Source organism: Pristiophorus japonicus, chromosome 6, assembly GCF_044704955.1.
Source record: "Pristiophorus japonicus isolate sPriJap1 chromosome 6, sPriJap1.hap1, whole genome shotgun sequence".
Classification (NCBI taxonomy): Eukaryota; Metazoa; Chordata; class Chondrichthyes; family Pristiophoridae; genus Pristiophorus; species Pristiophorus japonicus.
The window spans coordinates 19,171,193-19,193,266 of record NC_091982.1 but is presented as its reverse complement, the minus strand read 5'-3'; the positions used below and the strand labels follow the sequence as shown (position 1 = coordinate 19,193,266).

At 45.3% G+C, this 22,074-nt stretch overlaps 2 protein-coding genes across 2 annotated transcripts in view; both read right to left on the bottom strand.

Annotated features, from left to right (window-relative positions):
- The window catches only part of arhgap20b (Rho GTPase activating protein 20b), a 181,622-nt gene that overhangs the window by 69,066 nt on the left and 90,482 nt on the right, over positions 1 to 22,074 (bottom strand). The window contains exons 3-5 of the mRNA XM_070882683.1: positions 19,775 to 19,945; positions 1,562 to 1,711; positions 1,402 to 1,443 (exon numbers count right to left, since the gene is read on the bottom strand). Of these exons, the coding sequence (XP_070738784.1) occupies positions 1,402 to 1,443; positions 1,562 to 1,711; positions 19,775 to 19,945 (363 nt within the window). The remainder of the gene's footprint in view (positions 1 to 1,401; positions 1,444 to 1,561; positions 1,712 to 19,774; positions 19,946 to 22,074) is intronic.
- On the bottom strand, positions 8,710 to 9,974 carry LOC139265580 (uncharacterized). The gene is made up of 3 exons (XM_070882684.1): positions 9,803 to 9,974; positions 9,526 to 9,687; positions 8,710 to 9,293 (listed from the first exon to the last, which is right to left on the bottom strand). The coding sequence occupies exons 1-3, from the start codon at positions 9,869 to 9,871 to the stop codon at positions 8,751 to 8,753; spliced, it is 774 nt and encodes a 257-aa protein (XP_070738785.1). The 5' UTR covers positions 9,872 to 9,974; the 3' UTR covers positions 8,710 to 8,750.

Genomic DNA, 22,074 nt, shown 5'->3' with positions numbered 1-22,074 from the left:
TCCGTACGCACCCGAGAAGGCATTGCAAAAGTCAGTTTTCAACGCACAATGCGTGTGTGCTGAAAATCGGCTTTTCCGATCTGTCAAGCTCCAACATAACAGATCCTCCGCATCTCGGGAGCGAGAACATTTGCAAGGGCAAGATTGCGGCATTTACCCATATCTTGCCCAACAAATGTCTTGAAAACTCTTGCACCTGATAAAAGCAGGCACATAGCTTACTTTTACAGGCATAAGAGTTTTAAAACACACAAAAACATAATAAAACATTTTAAAAACACATTTTATTGTTAAAAACCCTGCCCACTACGGTAAGTTTATTTTAAACCATAATTAAAAAAACTTTTTTAAAAATTGGAATTTTTTTTCGAATTAATTTATTCACTTTAATTTCAATTAATTTAAATATGTGAGTTGTGTTTTTAATTTTTTATTATGGTGTTTAGTGTGTTTGTTTTTTTTTCTCATTAATATCAATGAGAACTTGTAGATACGGAATTCTCATTGTTATTAATGAGAAAGCTGTGGAATACTGTACCTGATTGGTTGAGCAGTCACATGTGACTGCACCTTCTGCGTCCGAACCTGGAGGACGGAAGCGCACTTTGCAGCACGGGAAGAGAAGGATTCCCCACTGCAATCACAGGCACTTCCGGGACCACCAGGTACTTTCATAGAAATTCTCCGGTCGGAGGCACTCGTCCGAAAGAAGCCTTCGACCGGAATTTTAGGGACACTACTTATTAAAGGGGCAAACCAAACCTGCTAAGTTAGTGTCCAAACCACTTTGACCTTCCCTTTCATGTTTAGTTCTTCAAGTACCATCTATTGCCATCTTATGTTCAGCTCCTGCTATTTTGTAACCAATAATAATATTTGAATCAATGTGAAGCATTTGTTTTCTCCACGTTATGGGTGAATATTACCAGCTAGCTTTGGCACAGTGGTGCTTGTGCTTTATTTCCGATGTGTGATATTAATCCACCGCTCCTTCCAAGTCATTCCTTTGTGGATGTAGTAAGTCTGTTGGCAAGCAACAGATGTGCACTGACAATCCAATGGGAATCTCGTAGCCCTGGACCTCAGCCAATTGAATAGCCAGTTGATACTCACTGTCTAGACTCGCTCATGAAGAATGTCCCCATGGCGAGGTAGCAGAGATTGGCCGATACCAGTGGAACTGTACCCCACTTCAAAAAATAAATCAAAAATGTTAATGTCCATTTTAAGGTGTTGTTGTCAGAATCATACCACAGAGACATCACTCTGCACCACATAAAACAGCACATGTACCATTAGATAGGATTACATAGGATATACAGCAGAAACAGGTCATTCGCCCAAACATGCATGCCCACGTTTATGCCCCAGTATGGCTTAAATAAGATTTGAACTTCTTACCATTGCAGTGCTGAAAGCCATTTTTCCTTCACTTCTGAAGAACTGAAAGATATTTAGGAAAGATTAGATAAGTTTTTGACTTGTTGCATTAAAGTCTCTCCATTACACCCTCCCAGGAAAATTGCAAAAAGACACAGAAAGTTGCAAAATGATCTTTCACCTAAAGGTGATCACGCAGTTAGTTGTGGGCCATCCGATGACAAAGGAATTTTCTGGAGTTGTTTTCCTCTCACACACTTCATCGATGCAGAAGGCTGTCCACATCTCACACAACCTGACCTGGTTCTTCAGCTTTAAGTTTGTTGATGACCTGTGAGGTATTAAGGAATGGAAAATGCAATCAAGTTTCTTGCAGATGATGGGTATCCAGTGAACTCTACTGGAAGGTATATGTGTGAATGTTGGTTGAGGGTAGGGCTTGGCTTTGATGCTCCCACAGTTGAATAGCTGGGTGGCACTCATTGTCTAGGCTCACACATGAAGAATTGATACTAGGGTAGAGTAATGGAGGGCTGCCAGTTCGCATGGAACTGTAGCCCTACAAGGAATCAGTGCTTTGGGAAAATAAAGAAATAATGGTGGTGCCTAATTGGAGGTGTTTGCTTATCTAATTTCCAGGACAGCTATGTATGTACTCTACCTCTATGCTGTTTGGTAGTCTTAAACCATAGAGGCTACCCTACTCCATGCATTTACATTCTACAGTCCTTAAGTACCAAATGTGCTTGTATATGAAAAGTAAATGTTTGTATCCATTTCATAATGAGAGTAGCTGACCCATCATATATGCAGGCTTGGCTCCAGGTGCAGTACTATAAATTTCTGACTGTACTTGCAACACTATGTTAGGGCACATTATCACAAGTTACAGTTGGCAGGTACAGTGCTGCACCCAAAGAGAGCAATGGGAGGCTGGTGCCAGGAATTAAATTATTTAGCATTTTAGATAAACCAGAGAGAGGGAAGCGGTCGAGGGGAGCTGGGGATTATCATTTATGGTGTGCTTGTAATATTGTTGTTATGTTTGTTGTTACCTTTATGGCTTAAGTTTGATAAGTTTTAAAAAGGAACAGTATACATCATTTTTTCATGCCCCTTTATGCTGTACAGATACAACATGACACTGTTGACGAGGAGGTTACTGAATGAATAAGAACATCTATCTCCAGGACTAGTCTCTCTCTGCTGGTTAGATAAGTAATTACATACTATTGAGATAACCAAGACACAAAGACCTAGAAATTTGATACCTGTGGGGCGGCCATTACTGGTTTGCTGCAAAGAAAGGCGACCACCACACTTCCGGTTGCCTCTGACGTGCGCCCTGACATCCGCCATTTTGGTAAGGATCATTGCGCTGCCATTGACAGCGCTAATCCCTGAAATGTAAATGAGCAGAGCGTGACGTCAATCAGCGTGCAACGCCGGACTTGACGCCACGTCTGCAAACTTCAAATGTTCTTGCTCTGTTTAACGCTGGGTCCTAAGCATGTTCAGAAAAACATGCATGAAGCAGCCCTGCAGAGACGCAGTCAGCGCTTCTTAAAGGGACACACACATATTTCAGGTATGTTTGGATTTAAGCTTTTGGACTTTTAAAATATTTTATTGAAGTCGTTGCTTGGTATAATAAAAGTTTTCAAAGTGTGCAGGGACTGCTGCTGGGTGCTTGCAAGGCTTTGGATGGTAAAGGAAGGACTCTGAGAAGACAGAAAATGCTGGAAATACTCAGCAGGTCAAGCAGCATCAATGGAGAGAGAAACAGAGTTCACATCTCAGGTCAATATTCTGTCTGACCTGCGAAGTATTTTCTACTTTTATTTCAGATTTCCAGCATCCGCTTACAGAGTGGGGGGGAAGCAGCAGAAAAGGAAGACGCAGAAGAGGAGGAAGCGGAAGGAAGGATACAACGCAGACAGCCCCTTTCTGGTCAGGATATTCAGGACGGCATTATCTGCCAGTGGTACACATGACACAACCCCAATTCTCCTTTCCACATTTGTCCCACACTTCACCTTCCCTCTGTTACTGACCACCTTGGCTGAAATAAAAGCCACCATAAAGCAAACTTTCCAATCCAACTTTATCCATATATGCATCCAAATGTGACATCAAGAAATGAACTAATCACCCTTATGCATTCGCTTGTTACCCCAGTGGCTACAGCATGGCTGGTGGAAGGCTGCTGACTTTCAGTGGGGGACATTGCAAATGGCCTTGCAGGCCAGCCTTGAGGAGCTGGTAGCTGGGAGTGACAAATCGAATGACAGTGTTTCTTCTTCTTCATTTACCTCTCCCTCTTCTTGGTCAACCAGTGGGGGGTGGGCAGGCTGCATTTCTTGGGTGTGTTAGAGTTGTGGTGAGGGAGGGCAGGAAAGCAAGAGCTGCATGCTTACACCATGCGCACCGTGTAAATCAGAAGACATTGAGGGATGAGGGAGAAGTGGGATGTGAGGAGGAGGATAATGTATGAGGATACCAGCACCTTGCATCCTTTTCGCCCTGCCACTGGCCAAGGGGCTAGCCGGGTCCCTGCTAAGAATAGTCAGCACCATCTCCTCCAAGGGGGTGAGGTGAAGCTAGGAATGGGAGACGTGCCTCAAGTTTGGACCAGATTGTGGGTAGGGGTGTGATGGTGGTGGGCCAGGGGATGTGTAATGAGCAGTGTGTGAGACTAGTGGAGCAGGTGGTAGGAGATAGCTTTTGAAGATTCATTCACTGACCTTTATCACTGGTCTGAGGTCAGCAAGCTTCTTTGGCCACTGGAGCCAAGTGGTGGGGACAGTGATAGTCTCGGTGATCTGATCCCACATCGTTCTTTCTGGAGGGCCTCCTGGTCCTTGTAGGTAGTGGACCTATCTTGTAGTGTTGACCTCCTGCACAAAAGCTGGAGTGTTGCATGTGAGACCTTGGGTGGCCATTCCCTGGCTTGTTGAGCCATTTGTTAAAGCACTTTTACCATTTTTTTGAATGTGCGGAAGGCACCTCAGCTTTAAGAGCTGAAGACTGCCATTTTGTATTTATTTTTAATATTTATTTCTTTTTCAGAAGGCAGTTGAACTCTAAGGGCTGAAGACTGCCTGTTTTAAATATTTTTTTTCATTTGAGTAGTCAGTTCCCCTTTAAGGGACCGACACTGCTTTTGAAAATGACAAGCTGCTAGCTTTAAAGCAATGTTGCTCTTGCTTTAGGGACCCTACGTCCATGCTACATTGGGTCTCCTATTGAGACTACTGCTGGAAAACACTGTTCTAATTTAAATTAGCAGCCAGCACCAAAATACCGGTGCTGGCTGCTCTATTAGTTCGAGCGTCCGTTAACTTTGGCCCGCGGTGGGTTTCCGGCCTACTTCAATTTCTAGGCCTCAGTTCCTTTTTTCCATATTACCTTTCACAGAGTGAGAAATGGGGATTTTGGGGTAGGGGAGTCAGCAGCTATGTAGATGATTAATCAAGGTTAACTGTTTTAAGTGTGGTGCAGATAGCAATCGGATTGAATATAAAAACATAAGCAATAAGGAGGAGTAAGCCATTTGGCCCATCGAGCCTGCTCCACCATTCAAGAAGATCATGGCCGATCTGATCCTGGCCTCAACTCCACTTTCCTGCCCGCTCCCCATAACCCTTTACTCCCTTATTGTTCAAAAATCTGTCTATCTCCACCTTAAATATATTCAATGACCCAGCCTCCACAGCTCTCTGGGGTAGAGAATTCCAAAGATTTATGACCCTCAGAGAAGAAATTCCTCCTCATCTCCGTTTTAACTGGGCAACCGCTTATTCTGAAACTATGCCCCGTAGTTCTAGATTCCCCCACGAGGGAAAGATCCTCTCCCGATCTACCCTGTCAAGCCCCCTTAGAATCTTATATTTTTCCATAAGATCACCTCTCATTCTTCTGAACTCCAAAGTGTATCGGCCCAACCTGCTCAACCTTTCTTCATAAGACAACACCTTCATCTCCGGAATCAACCGAGTGAACCTTCTCTGAACTGCCTCCAGTGCAAGTATATCCCTCCTTAAATACGGAGGCCATGGGCTCAATTTTCCCCAGTGATCTGCACCTTTTTTTGGCCTAAATTAAAATATCTAAATTTCTCCAAAGATTGTGCGTCAGCGTAACTCAGTTCGTTACAATTTTTTTAGGTTCGTTTTTTTTTTGCGTCATAGGGGGCGTAACCTGATGTCTGCGCCAGTTTTTTACATTTAAGCAAGTTTGCCCAACTTACATTTTTCCTAGGACGGCGTATATGACCACTCCCAAAAAACCTACTGGGCATTTAAGAAAAAGCAGCGCACATTAAAAAAATCGCCGCAGAAAGATGCCAATGTTTTTCGGCGAAGATTTGGAGGGAATGAAGAACACATTAAATATGCATCATGGAGCTTAATTTTTTCAAACTTAGAATGCAGAAAATGGAAGTTTAATGCAATTCTTTAATTTTGTTTCCCCCCCCCCCCACCACCCAAAGTGCCACACCACCACCGAACGTCTTCAAACCGGGCTCGAGGGTTGGAGCGTCCACCGGCAGAATCGCTCGCCTGCCCTGACACAGGGCTTGGCTTCAAAAGAAGCCCCGGGGGCAGGGGCAGGGGCAGTGGGGGGGGTTGAGGGGTGTGGTAGGTGGGGGTGAGGAAGCAGAACTGAAGGGCTGAGAACTCTTACACTATGCTGCAGCATCAAAAGAAGCCCGGAGGGGTTTTTACCGAGCCCGTGTCCGGGCGACAGAGCGATTCTGCCGGCCGACCCTTGAGCCTGGTAAGGAGACGTTCGGTCTGTGGCGGGGTGGTACTCTGAAAAAATTCTAAAATTAAAAAATTGCATAAGACTTGGTTGCCCCCCAAATGTCATTATTTGAATGCCTAGCTTCCCGTTCTAAGCAAGCCTATTGCGCATGCGCAGAGTTGGGTGTGGTCCATACTAGGGCGTCGACCTTGGGGAGAGAGAGAACAAAGAAGCTCGTCCTGCTGTTTTGAGCTTCTTGCAAAGGTATAATTTAATCATGAGGGCAATACTAACAATGCCATATCTCATGCAAGCCTTCTGCATGATGGTGCTGTGGACGAGACGATTGATGCGACGTCATCACAGGAGGAACTTCATATCCCGTAGGGTGATGGGCAGGAGGCCTTACCCACATCTGGTATAGCGAGACAGGCATTCGTACCTGCACCCGAGTGATGCAAACTGTGTGAAAAGGTTGCATTTTCGCAAAGAAGTTATAACTGAGATCTGTGAGTTAGTAAAAGCAGACCTGCAACCTAGAAGCGTCAGGAGAACTGATTTGTCTGTTAGAAACATAGAAACATAGAAAATAGGTGCAGGAGTAGGCCATTCGGCCCTTCGAGCCTGCACCACCATTCAATAAGATCATGGCTGATCATTCACTTCAGTACCCCTTTCCGGCTTTCTCTCCATACCCCTTGATCCTTTTAGCTGTAAGGGCCATATCTAACTCCCTCTTGAATATATCCAATGAGCTGGCATCTACAACTCTCTGTGGTAGGGTCAAGGTTACAGCTGTACCATCATTTTATGCATCTGGATCATTCCAGGCCACAACTGGGGATATGTGTGCCATTTCTCAACATGTAACACATATCTGCATTCGATAGGTGACTGCTGCACTATATGCCCGGAGGAATGACTACATAGAGTTCCCCATGACCGCCCAGGCAATGCATGAAAGAGCTGTGGGCTTCTCCAGGATTGCTGGCTTCTCAAAGATACAGAGCTGCATTGATTGTACCCACATCGCTTTGTGAGCAGCTTTTTAGAGGATTCCGAGATGAACAGGAACAGAAAAGAGTTCCACTCCGTTAATGTGTGTGACGTCATGCATCATATCATATCATTGGATGCTAGATATCCTGAGAGCACCCATGGTGCGTTCATCCTACGCGAGAGTGCTATATCTACTATGTTTCAGCTGCAGCCAGAAGAGGAGATCTGACTACTGGGAGACAAAGGATACGGCCTCGCCACCTGGCTCATGACGTCACTACGTGCAACCTGGATGGAAGCTGACCGGGAATACAACATGTCACACATTGTGACGCGCAGCATAATAGAGAGGAACATTGGCATCTTGAAGCAGCATTTCCGATGCCTGGAACATACCAGAGGCTACTTGCAATACACCCCTGAGATTGTCGGTCAGTTCACTGATGTGTGCTGCATGCTGCATAACCGAAGCAGCAGCAGCTGGTAGTAGAAGACCCACCTGTGGTGAGAATGGCTGATGATGATGAGGAAGATGCAGATGACAAGGAGGAGGAGGAGGAGGACAACGAGGAAGCCATGCAACTACCTGAACCCGGAGCATGATGTGCCCCTTTAATGATTGCTCGAGCCTTGCGTCAGCAGCTCATCCAATGAACGCTCTGCTGCCTGAAGGCTCAGTGGCAACTATTCCAAATGGACCATGTTCACTATTTGGACCTGTTCCGTAATATTGTGTTGTGTTAATGGAACAAATAATGGAAATGATTCTTCATTAGTTCAAAAAGTTGTGTTAATAATGGAAATTATTCAGTTATAATTTAAAATATATTTTATTCAAAACTTTAACAAATACTTGTTTGCACTTAACTTAAATAAAAATATTCTTGTATCAAACTTTAAAGTTTTCAGTTTAAACTTGTAAATTTACATAACTTACAAAAAACGTTTAATTTAAACAGTTACAACAATAACAACAACAGCAAAGAAAGGCTGCACCCATCTCTCCTCTACCTTATTCAAAGATCGCCCGCCGCGCTTGGTCTTGGTGACTCCATCCCTGCCCGCAGGCGGTGGTGCAGCGTTACTCGGGTTGGTACCAAACTTATTCTTTCGAACATCTCGGGTAATGCGCACTCCTTGATTGGGGGGGGGGGAGAGGGGGGGGATGTGCAGGCGGTAATGTGGATGGCCCGGCTTGGGCCTCTTCAGAGGCTGGTCTGGGGATTGGAGTGGGAGTGGCAGTTGATTCTGTCAATGGGCGCAGGGTCTAGGCGTGTTCCCTTGATTGCAGCAGCTAACTTTGACATTCCCTCCCTCATGTGCCCTGACAATGTCTCAATTAGCTCCAACATTCCCTCCCTCACGTGCCCTGACAATGTCTCAATTAGCTCCAACATTCCCTCCCTCACGTGCCCTGACAATGTCTCAATTAGCTCCAACATTCCCTCCCTCATGTGCCCTGACAATGTCTCAATTAGCTCCAACATTCCCTCCCTCATGTGCCCTGACAATGTCTCAATTAGCTCCAACATTCCCTCCCTCATGTGCCCTGACAATGTCTCAATTAGCTCCAACATTCCCTCCCTCACGTGCCCTGACAATGTCTCAATTAGCTCCAACATTCCCTACCTCATGTGCACCGACATTGTATCAGCTGCTTGCAACATTCCCTCCATCATGTTCCCGGACAGTGTTCCCATTTCTCGTGAGAGTGTTGTTACTTCTCTTGACAGTCCCGATACCTCATCACCCACCCCACTGATGGTATCCAGGAGTGATTGTGTAAGGTCAATGCTCTCCGCACTCCTTGCCATCATCTGAACCACAACTGTTAGATCCTGCACCTCAGGAGAGCACTGTTGAGCTCTCCGTCCCCTCCTCACCCTGGGTGTGGCTTGCTGCACCCCACTAGGATCCGCAGACTCGGACTGTGAGAAACCATGGAATGTCCCAACTCTCGTACCACTCAGGAAAGCGCCTGGCAATTCAGTGGCCGGCACCTGCATCTCCTCCAGAGTGAGCACAACAGTGTGGGCTTCATCCATCACCTCCCTCCCCCCCACGCTCTTGGTCTGGAAGGTGGAATTGGAAAATGTTCTCTTCAGGCTCGTCCAGGTCTGAATCATCTTCTGCATCGGCTGCAGCCTTGTCAGGGTTGGCCTCAAGTTCTGCAAAATATAACAGAACAGACAAATGGTTAGCAGCAGAGAAGGGGGCAGGGTGGCATGAGTAGGCACACACAGCGCAGGCAGCAGGCTGATTTGGAGGACCACGATGAATGTTAGCACACTGCATCAACCGAAGCGTTGCTGACGGAGACATCCCCATGAACCGAAGCATGGCTAGCCCGCGCAGTACTTAATATTTAGGAAAGTCAGACTGTGGAATTTGCAGACTTACCCTCTCCCTCGAGTGTGGCCCATATTGTGCAGTGGTGGTTGCTTTTCTCCAGGCAGGGCCCATCAAAGCAGCGACTCTCTCTTCCAAGGGTGTCAGTGGGTGCAGATTTGCTGGGCCTCCTCCTGTTTGAGTTCTTTCCCTTTTGTTGTGTGCCACCTCCTTCTGCAAAGATGAAAATATAACTTTTTAGAGAGGGTGTCTTTCTGCTGGGTGGGACATATACAGATGGTCACATTTTCAATTGCAATTCCATTGAATAAATGAAAATATTACTTACACTAACTACTTGACCAAGGTCCTGCCACTTCTTTTTGCACTGGCTTCCAGACCTCGGGGTGATCACCATTGCACAGTGATCTTCTGCAAGTTAGTTCCAACGTTTCTTCATTTCTTTTGGTGAAACTTTTATGTGACCTCTGCTGGTGTCCAGCTCATGCCATCTGGCCTCAATTACAGTAACTAGTGCCTCCACTTCATCCTGTAAGAAATTCTTGGTCCTTGAGCCACATTGCATCTTGTATTGCAGCTCCAATTTTTCCAATGAGAATTAAAGTTCTCACACAACTCTGGCTCTTTGAAAATGGCCGAATGCAGCCTGGGAGCTGTATTGGGCTTGCAAGCCCATAGCAATCACGTCAAAAACATCCTTTTTTTTCCCGCGCATGTGCAGAAGTGGGGGCATCATTTTTTTCAGCGCAGCCATTAGGCTCCACCCCTCCGAAGCTAAAGAACAGGCAGCACAGCGCCAAATTCAAAAAATAAAATGAGGAAACTTACGAATTATTTTTTTTTTAAGGAGTAGTTGGGGCCAAGAAAAATGAGCTTAACTCTTGCAGTGCGGCAAAAAACAGCACTGGGGAAAATTGAGTCCCATAACTGTACTCAGTACTCTAAGTGTGATCTCACCAACACCCTGTACAATTGTAGCAATACTTCCCAACTTTTATACTCCATTCCCCTTGCAATAAAGGCCAACATTCCATTTGCCTTCCTAATTACTTGCTGTACCTGCATGATAACATATTGTGTTTCCTGTACAAGGATTGGGAAATTTTTAGAAACCAGCAAAGGACAACTAAAAAAATGATAAAGACAGAGAAGATAGCCAATGAGAGTAAACTCGCAAGAAATATAAAAACAGACAGTAAGAGATTCTACAGGTATATAAAAAGGAAGGGAGTAGCTAAAGTAAACGTTGATCCCTTAGAGGGTGAGACTGGAGAATTAACAATGGGAAACAGGGAAGTGGCAGAGACTTTGAACAAATATTTTGTATCGGTCTTCACGTTAGAGTTCAGTGAGAGGCAGGAGTTCCGGGGATCGGAGAGGCCTACAAAAAGGCCAGTGAGACCGGGAGCAGCATGAGTTCGGCGAGAGGCGGGAGTTCCGGGGATCGGAGAGGCCTACAAAAAGGCCAGTGAGACCGGGAGCAGTGTGAGTTCGGCAAGAGGCGTGAGTTCCGGAGATCGGAGAGGCCTACAAAAGGCCAGTGAGACCGGGAGCAGTGTGAGTTCGGTGAGAGGCGGGAGTTCCGGGGATCGGAGAGGCCTACAAAAGGCCAGTGAGACCAGGAGCAGCGTGAGTTCGGCGAGAGGCGGGAGTTCCGGGGATCGGAGAGGCCTACAAAAGGCCAGTGAGACCAGGAGCAGCGCGAGTTCGGTGAGAGGCGGGAGTTCCGGGGATCGGAGAGGCCTACAAAAGGCCAGTGAGACCGGGAGCAGTGTGAGTTCGGTGAGAGGCGGGAGTTCCGGGGATCGGAGAGGCCTACAATAGGCCAGTGAGACCAGGAGCAGCGTGAGTTCGGCGAGAGGCGGGAGTTCCGGGGATCGGAGAGGCCTACGATAGGCCAGTGAGACCAGGAGCAGCGCGAGTTCGGCGAGAGGTGGGAGTTCCGGGGATTGGAGAGGTCTACGAAAGGCCAGTGAGACCAGGAGCAGCGCGAGTTCGGCGAGAGGCGGGAGTTCCGGGGATTGGAGAGGTCTACGAAAGGCCAGTGAGACCAGGAGCAGCGTGAGTTCGGCGAGAGGCCTGTGCAGCTACAGGGGGAAGGCAAAAAAGAAGCAGAAAGAAATAGAAAGGTGACGTCACAGCCAAGGGGGTAAGGGATTGGCTGGTGATTGGTGAGTAATTTTTCTTTTTTCTCTTCTATATCAGGAAGTAACCTTTAGCATTGTTGTTGTCAATTTAAGTTAATCTAAGGGTTAAGTCATGGCAGGAGAGCTCGGACACGTGTTATGCTCCTCCTGTACTATGTGGGAAATCAGGGACGCCTGACGACTACGTGTGCGGGAAGTGTATCCGCTTCCAGCTCCTGATGGACCGCGTTGCGGAATTGGAGCTGAGGGTGGATTCACTCTGGAGCATCCACGATGCTGAGAATAACCTGAGTAGCACGTGTAGTGAGTTGGTCTTACCGCAGGTAAAGGGTCCATAGCCAGATAGGGAATGGAAGACCAACAGGAAGAGCAGTGCAAGGAAGGTAGTGCAGGGATCCCCTGCGGTCATCCCCCTGCAAAACAGATACACCGCTTTGAGTACTGTTGAGGGGGATGACACATCAGGGGAGAGCAGCAGCAGCCAAGTTCATGGCACCGTGGCTGGCTCAGCTGCACAGGAGGGCAGGAAAAAGAGTGGGAGAGCGATAGTGATAGGGGATTCAATTGTAAGGGGAATCGATAGGCGTTTCTGCGGCCGCAACCGAGACTCCAGGATGGTATGTTGCCACCCTGGTGCAAGAGTCAAGGATGTCTCGGAGCGGGTGCAGGACATTCTGAAAAGGGAGGGTGAACAGCCAGTTGTCGTGGTGCATGTTGGTACCAACAATATAGGTTAAAAAAAGGGATGAGGTCCTACAAGACGAGTTTAAGGAGCTAGGAGCTAAATTGAAAAGTAGGACCTCAAAAGTAGTAATCTCGGGATTGCTACCAGTGCCACGTGCTAGTCAGAGTAGGAGTCGCAGGATAGCTCAGATGAATACGTGGCTTGAGCAGTGGTGCAGCAGGGAGAGCTTCAAAATCCTGGGGTCTTGGAACCGGTTCTGGGGGAGGTGGGACCAGTACAAACTGGACGGTCTGCACCTAGGCAGGGCTGGAACCAATGTCCTAGGAGAAGTGTTTGCGAGTGCTGTTGGGGAGGAGTTAAACTAATATAGCAGGGGATGGGAACCAATGCAGGGAGACAGAGGGAAACAAAAGGGAGACAGAAGCAAGGGACAGAAGCAAAAGACAGAAAGGAGGTGAGTAAAAGTGGAGGGCAGAGAAACCCAAGGCAAAAAACAAAAAGGACCACTTTGCAGCAAAATTCTAAAGGGTCTAAGTGTGTTAAAAAGGCAAGCCTGAAGGCTCTGTGCCTCAATGCGAGGAGTATTCGGAATAAGGTGGACAAATTAACTGTGCAGATAGCAGTTAATGGATACGATGTGGTTGGCATCACGGAGACATGGCTCCAGGGTGACCAAGGCTGGGAACTCAATATCCAAGGGTATTCAACATTTAGGAAGGATAGACAGAAAGGAAAAGGAGGCGGAGTGGCGTTGCTGGTTAAAGAGGAAATTAATGCAATTGTAAGGAAAGACATTAGCTTGGGTAATGTGGAATCGGTATGGGTGGAGCTACGGAATACCAAGGGGCAGAAAACACTAGTGGGAGTTGTGGATAGACCTCCAAACAGTAGTAGTGATGTTGGGGAGGGCATCAAACAGGAAATTAGAGGTGCATGCAATAAAGGTGCAGCAGTTACCATGGGTGACTTTAATATGCATATGGATTGGGCTAACCAAACCGGAAACAATACGGTGGAGGAGGATTTCTGGGAGTGCATAAGGGATGGTTTTCTAGACCAATATGTCGAGGAACCAACTAGGGGGGAGGCCATCTTAGACTATGTGTTGTGTAATGAGAGAGCATTAATTAGCAATCTCGTTGTGCGAGGCCCCTTGGGAAGAGTGACCATAATATAGTGGAATTCTACATTAGGATGGAGAATGAAACAGTTAATTCAGAGACCATGGTCCAGAACTTAAAGAAAGATGACCTTGACGGTATGAGGCATGAATTGGCTAGGATAGATTGGCGAATGATGCTTAAGGGGTTGACAGTGGATGGGCAATGGCAGACATTTAGAGACCGCATGGATGAACTACAACAATTGTACATCCCTGGCTGGCATAAAAATAAAAACGGGAAGGTGGCTCAACCGTGGCTATCAAGGAAAATCAGGGATAGTATTAAAGCCAAGGAAGTGGCATACAAATTGGCCAGAAATAGCAGCGAACCCGGGGATTGGGAGAAATTTAGAACTCAGCAAAGGAGGACAAAGGGTTTGATTAGGGCAGGGAAAATAGAGTACGAGAGGAAGCTTGCAGGGAACTTTAAAATGGACTGCAAAAGCTTCTATAGATATGTAAAGAGAAAAAGGTTAGTAAAGACAAACGTAGGTCCCCTGCAGTCAGAATCAGGGTGAGTCATAACTGGGAACAAAGAAATGGCAGACCAATTGAACAAGTACTTTGGTTCGGTATTCACTAAGGAGGACACAAACAACCTTCCGGATATAAAAGGGGTCAGAGGGTCTAGTAAGAAGGAGGAACTGAGCGAAATCCTTATTAGTCGGGAAATTGTGTTGGGGAAGTTGATGGGATTGAAGGCTGATAAATCCCTAGGGCCTGATGCTCTGCATCCCAGAGTACTTAAGGAGGTGGCCTTGGAAATAGCGGATGCATTGACAGTCATTTTCCAACATTCCATAGACTCTGGATCAGTTCCTATGAGAGTGGAGGGTAGCCAATGTAACCCGACTTTTTAAAAAAGGAGGGAGAAAGAAAACAGGGAATTATAGACTGGTCAGCCTGACATCGGTAGTGGGTAAAATGATGGAATCAATTATTAAGGATGTCATAACAGCGCATTAGGAAAGAGGTGACATGATAGGTCCAAGTCAGCATGGATTTGTGAAAGGGAAATCATGCTTGACAAATCTTCTGGAATTTTTTGAGGATGTTTCCAGTAGAGTGGACAAGGGAGAACCAGTTGATGTGGTGTATTTGGACTTTCAGAAGGCTTTCGACATGGTCCCACATAAGAGATTAGTGTGCAAAGTTAAAGCACATGGGATTGGGGATAGTGTGCTGACGTGGATTGAGAACTGATTGGCAGACAGGAAGCAAAGAGTAGGAGTAAATGGGTACTTTTCAGAATGGCAGGCAGTGACTAGTGGGGTACTGAAAGGTTCTGTGCTGGGGCCCCAGCTGTTTACATTGTACATTAATGATTTGGACGAGGGGATTAAATGTAGTATCTCCAAATTTGCGGATGACACTAAGTTGGGTGGCAGTGTGAGCTGCGAGGAGGATGCTATGAGGCTGCAGAGTGACTTGGATAGGTTAGGTGAGTGGGCAAATGCATGGCAGATGAAGTATAATGTGGATAAATGTGAGGTTATCCACTTTGGTGGTAAAAACAGAGAGACAGACTATTATCTGAATGGTGACAGATTAGGAAAAGGGGAGGTGCAACGAGACCTGGGTGTCATGGTACATCAGTCATTGAAGGGTGGCATGCAGGTACAACAGGCGGTTAAGAAAGCAAATGGCATGTTGGCCTTCATAACGAGGGATTTGAGTACAGGGGCAGGGAGGTGTTACTACAGTTGTACAGGGCCTTGGTGAGGCCACACCTGGAGTATTGTATACAGTTTTGGTCTCCTTACTTGAGGAAGGACATTCTTGCTATTGAGGGAGTGCAGCGAAGGTTTACCAGACTGATTCCCGGGATGGCGGGACTGACATATCAAGAAAGACTGGATCAACTGGGCTTGTATTCACTGGAGTTCAGAAGAATGAGAGGGGATCTCATAGAAAAGTTTAAAATTCTGACGGGTTTAGACAGGTTAGATGCAGGAAGAATGTTCCCAATGTTGGGGAAGTCCAGAACCAGGGGGCACAGTCTAAGGATAAGGGGTAAGCCATTTAGGACCGAGATGAGGAGAAACTTCTTCACCCAGGGAGTGAATTCTCTACCACAGAAAGTTGTTGAGGCCAATTCACTAAATATATTCAAAAAGGAGTTAGATGTAGTCCTTACTACTAGGGGGATCAAGGGGTATGGCGAGAAAGCAGGAATGGGGTACTGAAGTTGCATGTTCAGCCATGAACTCATTGAATGGCGGTGCAGGCTCGAAGGGCCGAATAGCCTACTCCTGCACCTATTTTCTATGTTTCTATGTTTCTATGTTCTAGAGGACATTAAAAACATCCCAATAATGAATAATCAATGAGGTATTGGAGTGGGGGAGCGGGGGGACTTAAAACAATCACTATCACTAGAGATAAAGTACTAGGCATCTAATAGAACTAAAGCTGGACAAGTCCCCTGGACCTGATGGCCTGCATCTTAGAGTCTTAAAAGAAGTGGCTGCAGAGATAGTGGATGCATTGGTTGTAATCTACCAAAATTCCCTGAATTCTGGAGAGGTCCCAGCAGATTGGAAAACTGCAAATGTAACACCCCTATTTAAAAAAGGAGGGAGACAGAAAGCAGGAAACTATAGACCAGTTAGACTAACTTCAAGTCATTGGGAAAATGCTGGAGTCCATTATTAAGGAAGTAATAGCAGGACATTTAGAAAATCATAATACAGTCAAGCAGAGTCAGCATGGTTTTATGAAATGGAAGTCATCTTTGACAAATTTTCTCGAGTTCTTTGAGGATGTAACGAGCAGAGTGGATAAAGGGGAACCAGTTGATGTTATGTATTTGGATTTCCAGAAAGCATTCGATAAGGTGCCGCACAAAAGGTTACTGCACAAGATAAGAGCTCACGGGGTTGGGGGAAATATATTAGTGTGGATAGAGGATTGGGATAAATGGGTCATTTTCAGGTTGGCAAACTGAAACTAGTGGGGTGCCACAGGTATCAGTGCTAAGGCCCCAACTATTTACAATTTATTAATGACTTGGATGAAGGGACCGAGTGTAACATAGCCAAATTTGCTGATGATATAAAGATAAGTGGGAAAGCAAGTTGTGAGAATGATGCAAAGAATCTAAAAAGGGATATAGATAGGCTCAGTGAATGGGCAAAAATTTGGTCGAGGGACTATGATGTGTGAAAATGTGAGGTTATCCACTTTGGTAGGAAAAATAAAAAAGCAAATTATTATTTAAATGGGGAGCTATTATAAAATGCTGTGGTGTAGAGGGATCTGGGGGTTCTTGTACATGAAACGGAAAATGTTAGCATGCAGATGCAGCAAGTAATCAGGAAGGCAAATGGAATGTTGGCCTTTATTATAAAGGGGATGGAGTACAAAAGTAAGGAAGTCCTGTTTCAACTGTACAGCGTATTGGTGAGACGACACCTGGAGTACTGCGTACAGTTTTGGTATTTAAAGAAGGGTATACTTGCATTGGAGGCAGTTCAGAGAAGGTTCACAAGGTGAATCCTGAGATGAAAGGGTTCTCACATGAAGAAAAGTTGAGCAAGTTGGGCCTATACATTGGAGCTAAGAAGAATGAGAGGTGATCTTATTGAAACATAAAAGATTCTGAGAGGGCATGACAGGGTAGGTACAGAGAGGATATTTCCCCTCATGGGGGAAATCTAGAACTAGAGGACATAGTTTCAGAATAAGGGGTAACCCATTTAAAACAGAAATGAGGAGGAATTTCTTCCCTCAGAGGGTCGTGATTCAATGGAATTCTCTACCCCAGAGAGCTGTGGATGCTGGGTCTTTGAATATATTTAAGGTGGAAATAGACAGATTTTTGAATGATAAGGGAGCCAAGGGTTATGGGGAATGGGTGGTGAAGTGAAGTTGAGGCCAGGATCAGATCAGCCATGATCTTATTGAATGGTGGAGCAGGCTCAAGGGGCCAAATGGCCTGCTCCTATTTATGTTCTTATGTTCTTATGTAGGACCCCCATATCCCTCTGTATCGCAGCATTTTGTAGCCTCTCTCCATTTAAATAATAATTTGATTTTTTATTCTTCCGACCAAAGTGGATAACCTCACATTTTCCCACATTATACTCCATCTACCAAATTTCTGCCCACTCACTTAAACTATCTACATTCCTTTGCAGATTCTGTGTGTCCTCTTCACAAGTTGCCTTCTCATACTGGCTCCTCGGAACTTCGATGTTGTGTATGTATGCCTGTTTACTGTGTGATGTCTGTAACCCTGTTATGCAACACTGAATGTACCCTTACACTGTACACACCTTGCCTGCACACCAGCGGGTGCTGCTGCTGGAGACCTAAGGGTTACCTGCACACGGCAAGTAACCCAGTATAAAAGGGAACTCACAGCTTGTTGTCGTCACTCAGGAGCTGCAAATAAAGGACTACAGGTCTGCACAGTTTAAGTATAATACCCTGCCTCATGGAGTCATTACTAAAGGTGCCTACATACAGAATAACTGGCGACGAGGATGACCTGGACGGGGACACACCGGCTACACTACCGAACAAACGCAGGGCCATCCTTAGCAGTTGTGGGTCCACCATCTACGGTCTCGTCAGGGACTTACTAGCTCCGGAGAAGACAACCACCAAGAGCTATGAGCAACTTGTAACAATCATACAGGAACAACTAAAACCGAAAGAAAGCATCCTCACAGCCAGGCACCGGTTCTACACTTACCGGCGACCTGAGGGCCAAGAAATTGCCAAGTATGCTGCACACTTAAGAAGACTAGCTGCACCGTGTGAGTTTGGCGACCACCTTAATGAAGCACTAAGGGACATATTTGTCATCGGAATCGGCCACGAGGGCCTCCGACACAAATTGCTCTCGGCTGACATCACGGTCACCCTGCAGAAAGCAATTCAAGTGAGCCAGGCCTACATGGTTTCGGCCAGTGACTCCAGGCGAATACTGACCCAGGACTCTAAACCAGCGAGCGCAGTGCACCGCATGGATACTTCTAAAGGCAGAATTGCTGCCCCGAGTCCTGGAACCTTGAGTCCGCCACATGGGGAAAACCGGATTGCCCCGTGCTGGTGCTGTGGAGGAAACCACAGAGTCCACCAGTGCCGCTACAAAGACTATGCATGCAAAAGTTGCAAAGAGAAAGGGCACCTTCAGAGAATGTGCAGAAAAGGCTTTATTCACCGCGTCTCTGATGAGTTGGCTGATCACCGGGGCTCCGACAGAGGAAGGTGAAGTTGCTCAATCCCTGGAAGAAGAGTATGAAATTTATACCTGCTCCACCGAAAGTTTTCCATGGGCGATGAAAGTAGACGTCGACAGGGTCCCGGTTTCTATGGATAGCGACACAGGGGCGAGCCAGTCTGTGATGAGCCAAGCGACCTTTGAAGAACTTTGGATGAATCCCGCCAATCGACCACAACGGTATCATACCCTGCCTCGTGGAGTCATTACTAAAGGTGCCTACATACAGAATACTCGATGTGACAAACCCTTGAGCTTCCTCCTAATCACACCCAACAGCACATCTCACTGAGGTGTGAGCTGGCGAACGCTCCTCCCCCAGTCAATGCAGGTCAAGGCACTTTGAAAAATTGTCCAATCCGAAACTATAGTATGCTTGCCGAGGCCCATCTAAAGCAAACTCTCCAAAATCTGGTTCCTGTTCTTGACCTACTGCAACAGGTGGCCAGCATACCCTCAGTACTTCTCACATTGCCCAAACACTGTGGGATACATGTACCAACCCACCCGCCCATGGAAATTCACAAAGGTGCACCACACAACCAAAACATTCATTAATAATCAATATTGGTGTACACTTAGAACCAATACTAATTACCAATATCACTCACCAACACTAGTCCCTTCGGTTGTTTTTAAGCTGCTTTGTAAAGATTAACCTCTACCACATATAATCAACTATATATACTGGAATTGCTTTTTCAAACAGCCAGATAGCTAGACACATACTGGAGCCCACCACAATACTTACGAGTCTCCAAACCAAAGTACTGAAAATGCACATAAGGAGGGTTCCCATTTGTCTGATACACAATGCACAATTTCTCCCTGTAGTGATATACTCCACTAACCTAAACCTAAGGCATTGGTTGTCAAGAACCAAGGCTTAGGAGACCCAAGTACGCAAATACTCACCAACAGTGTCATGTAATAGAGGAACAATGAAAATAGGTAAGAGAATCGCAGAGTTTGCCACATGGTGAAAAGTTCAACAGAACTGAGTCTGACATTCACTTACTTTAAGTGCAGCAAAATGTATAATTTGAGGTGTTATTGAGTGTGTATGAAATTCTTACTTTGATTTTGCGATCACCAAGACATCACTAAAGAGGAAGAGGTGGCGCTCCTGTGTCTGCAGTCCTGTCGTGAGCTGCACCCGTTCATCCATGATAAAGGCTGTAGTGGGGCTGCTGAAGGACCGAACAAGTGATTTGCTGTCAGGAGACGTAGGGGAAATCAGTCCATCTCTGTGCAGAAAAACAAGTTGTCAAAAAAACTGGTCGAAATGGTAGAAAAGCAAATGATAATTATAAACATTTGTTCCAAGGATTTTTGGTCCTTTTCAAGTGGTACATTAAGAAAGTATGATATACCATTTTATATTATGGCCTACATCAGAGAGCCCCTCACCATCATCTTCTTTCGTATTGTAGTAGCAAAACCAAAGTAAATATCAATATCTAAGTCAGATATCCAGGCCAAAGCTTCTGGTATAACAGCATGGATCTCTTGTAGGCTGCCTGTGAATTCCCGGAGGGCAGCGTTCCCCTTATAAAATGCCTTGGGATGTTGTGTTACATGCAAGGCACATTATACATATAAACTGCTGCAATCTGTGATATATTCTTTACGGCATCACTAAGCACACTACACACAAGATGGCTCTACAGGAACTTGTCACGTGACCTTGTCAAATGATCCTATTATATTATACATCAGTAGCTGCATTACCACCGTAGTCCAGTAGGTGGAGCTCTATATTATACTCCCTCCTTAAATGAAGACGTAATCATAACAAAATAATCATACATAACTTGTATGGTTTTACACAACAAAATATATATTTTTCCATATTTATCAAACTTAACCATTGGTTTTCTGTCTTGAAGAGGATACCTTCACTCTCAAACAGAATTGTCCAAACTTGGTGTCGAACTTAGACTCATTCTAGGCTGATCCTGAGGAGAGTTTTTCTCCAAGGGCAACTCTTGATCTACATTTTGACTCTCCACATTTTCAGACTATTTGTCTACCTGACTCAGACTTAAATTCTAACCTTCCCTTGAACTTGTTTCTAGTATGTCTGATGTAAGAATTGCAACTACTACTCTACTTTTAACAAGATTATCTGACTAATCAGAAATAATTGAATCATTCCAACTTTCAATTCCTTCCACATCTGTAGGTAAAATATGATCAATGTGAACAAAACAAACCTAAACTTTCCATGGTCAAACATCCTTGACCAAATATGTGTAAGGACCACATATCTTCACTACTCTTTGTGGTAACCATTTTAACCATTATGGTTCTTCACTCTAACCTGATTTAATTACACACTTCTCTTTCTTACTTTAGCTCTATTGAAAGGATGCAAAATTCCCGAGAACACCCACCCCCCCACCCCCACCCAGTGTTTGGGCTCATTTGAAAAGAAATTTAATTTGGGACTATCTACCGGAAAGTTTGAAATCCTAAAGTGTTCATGGAAGAAACTACAAACTTTAATCAAATTGTGGACTTTTAAAAGACAAATTCAAGGCTGTGGGCGGGCCTAAAGAACTAACAGGAGACAACTTGATTATTTGAATTGTCTGGGTGTTGGGACTAAGTTAACTTGTCTGGAGAAATGGGTATTCAAGAATCCTGCTCCACAAAAGACATTAACATTACAACAAATAACCCAGAGATAGCTAACCATCAACCTAAATCTGGAAAACCATTTCAGCATATACATCACAAAGAGGCCCAATCCAGCCTGTATGCGATAAACTCACAAAAAGACATTACCAAGCTAATACTTCCATCAGGAAACAGTTTTCGAAAATCAACCCACCCAAAACATATTAACTTTTAACGAGCCCACCAAAATATTACAAAGAGTCAAGCCCGTCAAATTTAAACGAAGAATTCTGAATTGATTTGGTGCCAAGATTAGAACAACTCAAATGGTATAACTGGCCCCCTATTTTAACAGAGGGTATGCCATACTACACCAGGTGCTATACTGCAAGTATGCCATCAAGACAAGGAGAGAAACCAACGCGACAGTTGTAAACTAACTTCTCCAGCCTCGAAGTCCTGAAGTCCTGAAGGAAGGAACAACATCACCATTGTGCCAACAACCGACCACAGTCAATGTGGGCGCAATGAAAAACCACCGTGATCGACCAAATTCGAAACAAAACTCCAATGGGAAAAAAAAACAAAGAATCGAAAAGTTTCTACTCTACAATCTAAGGCCTGACTACCAACAGGTGAAAACATTACCTAAAGAGACTTTGAACCTATTTCTAACGAAGAAAACCGGGTACTTACCCCATAGATCCAAAACACGCCTTACCGCATCAGTGAACTCAACCCAACTGAAGATTGC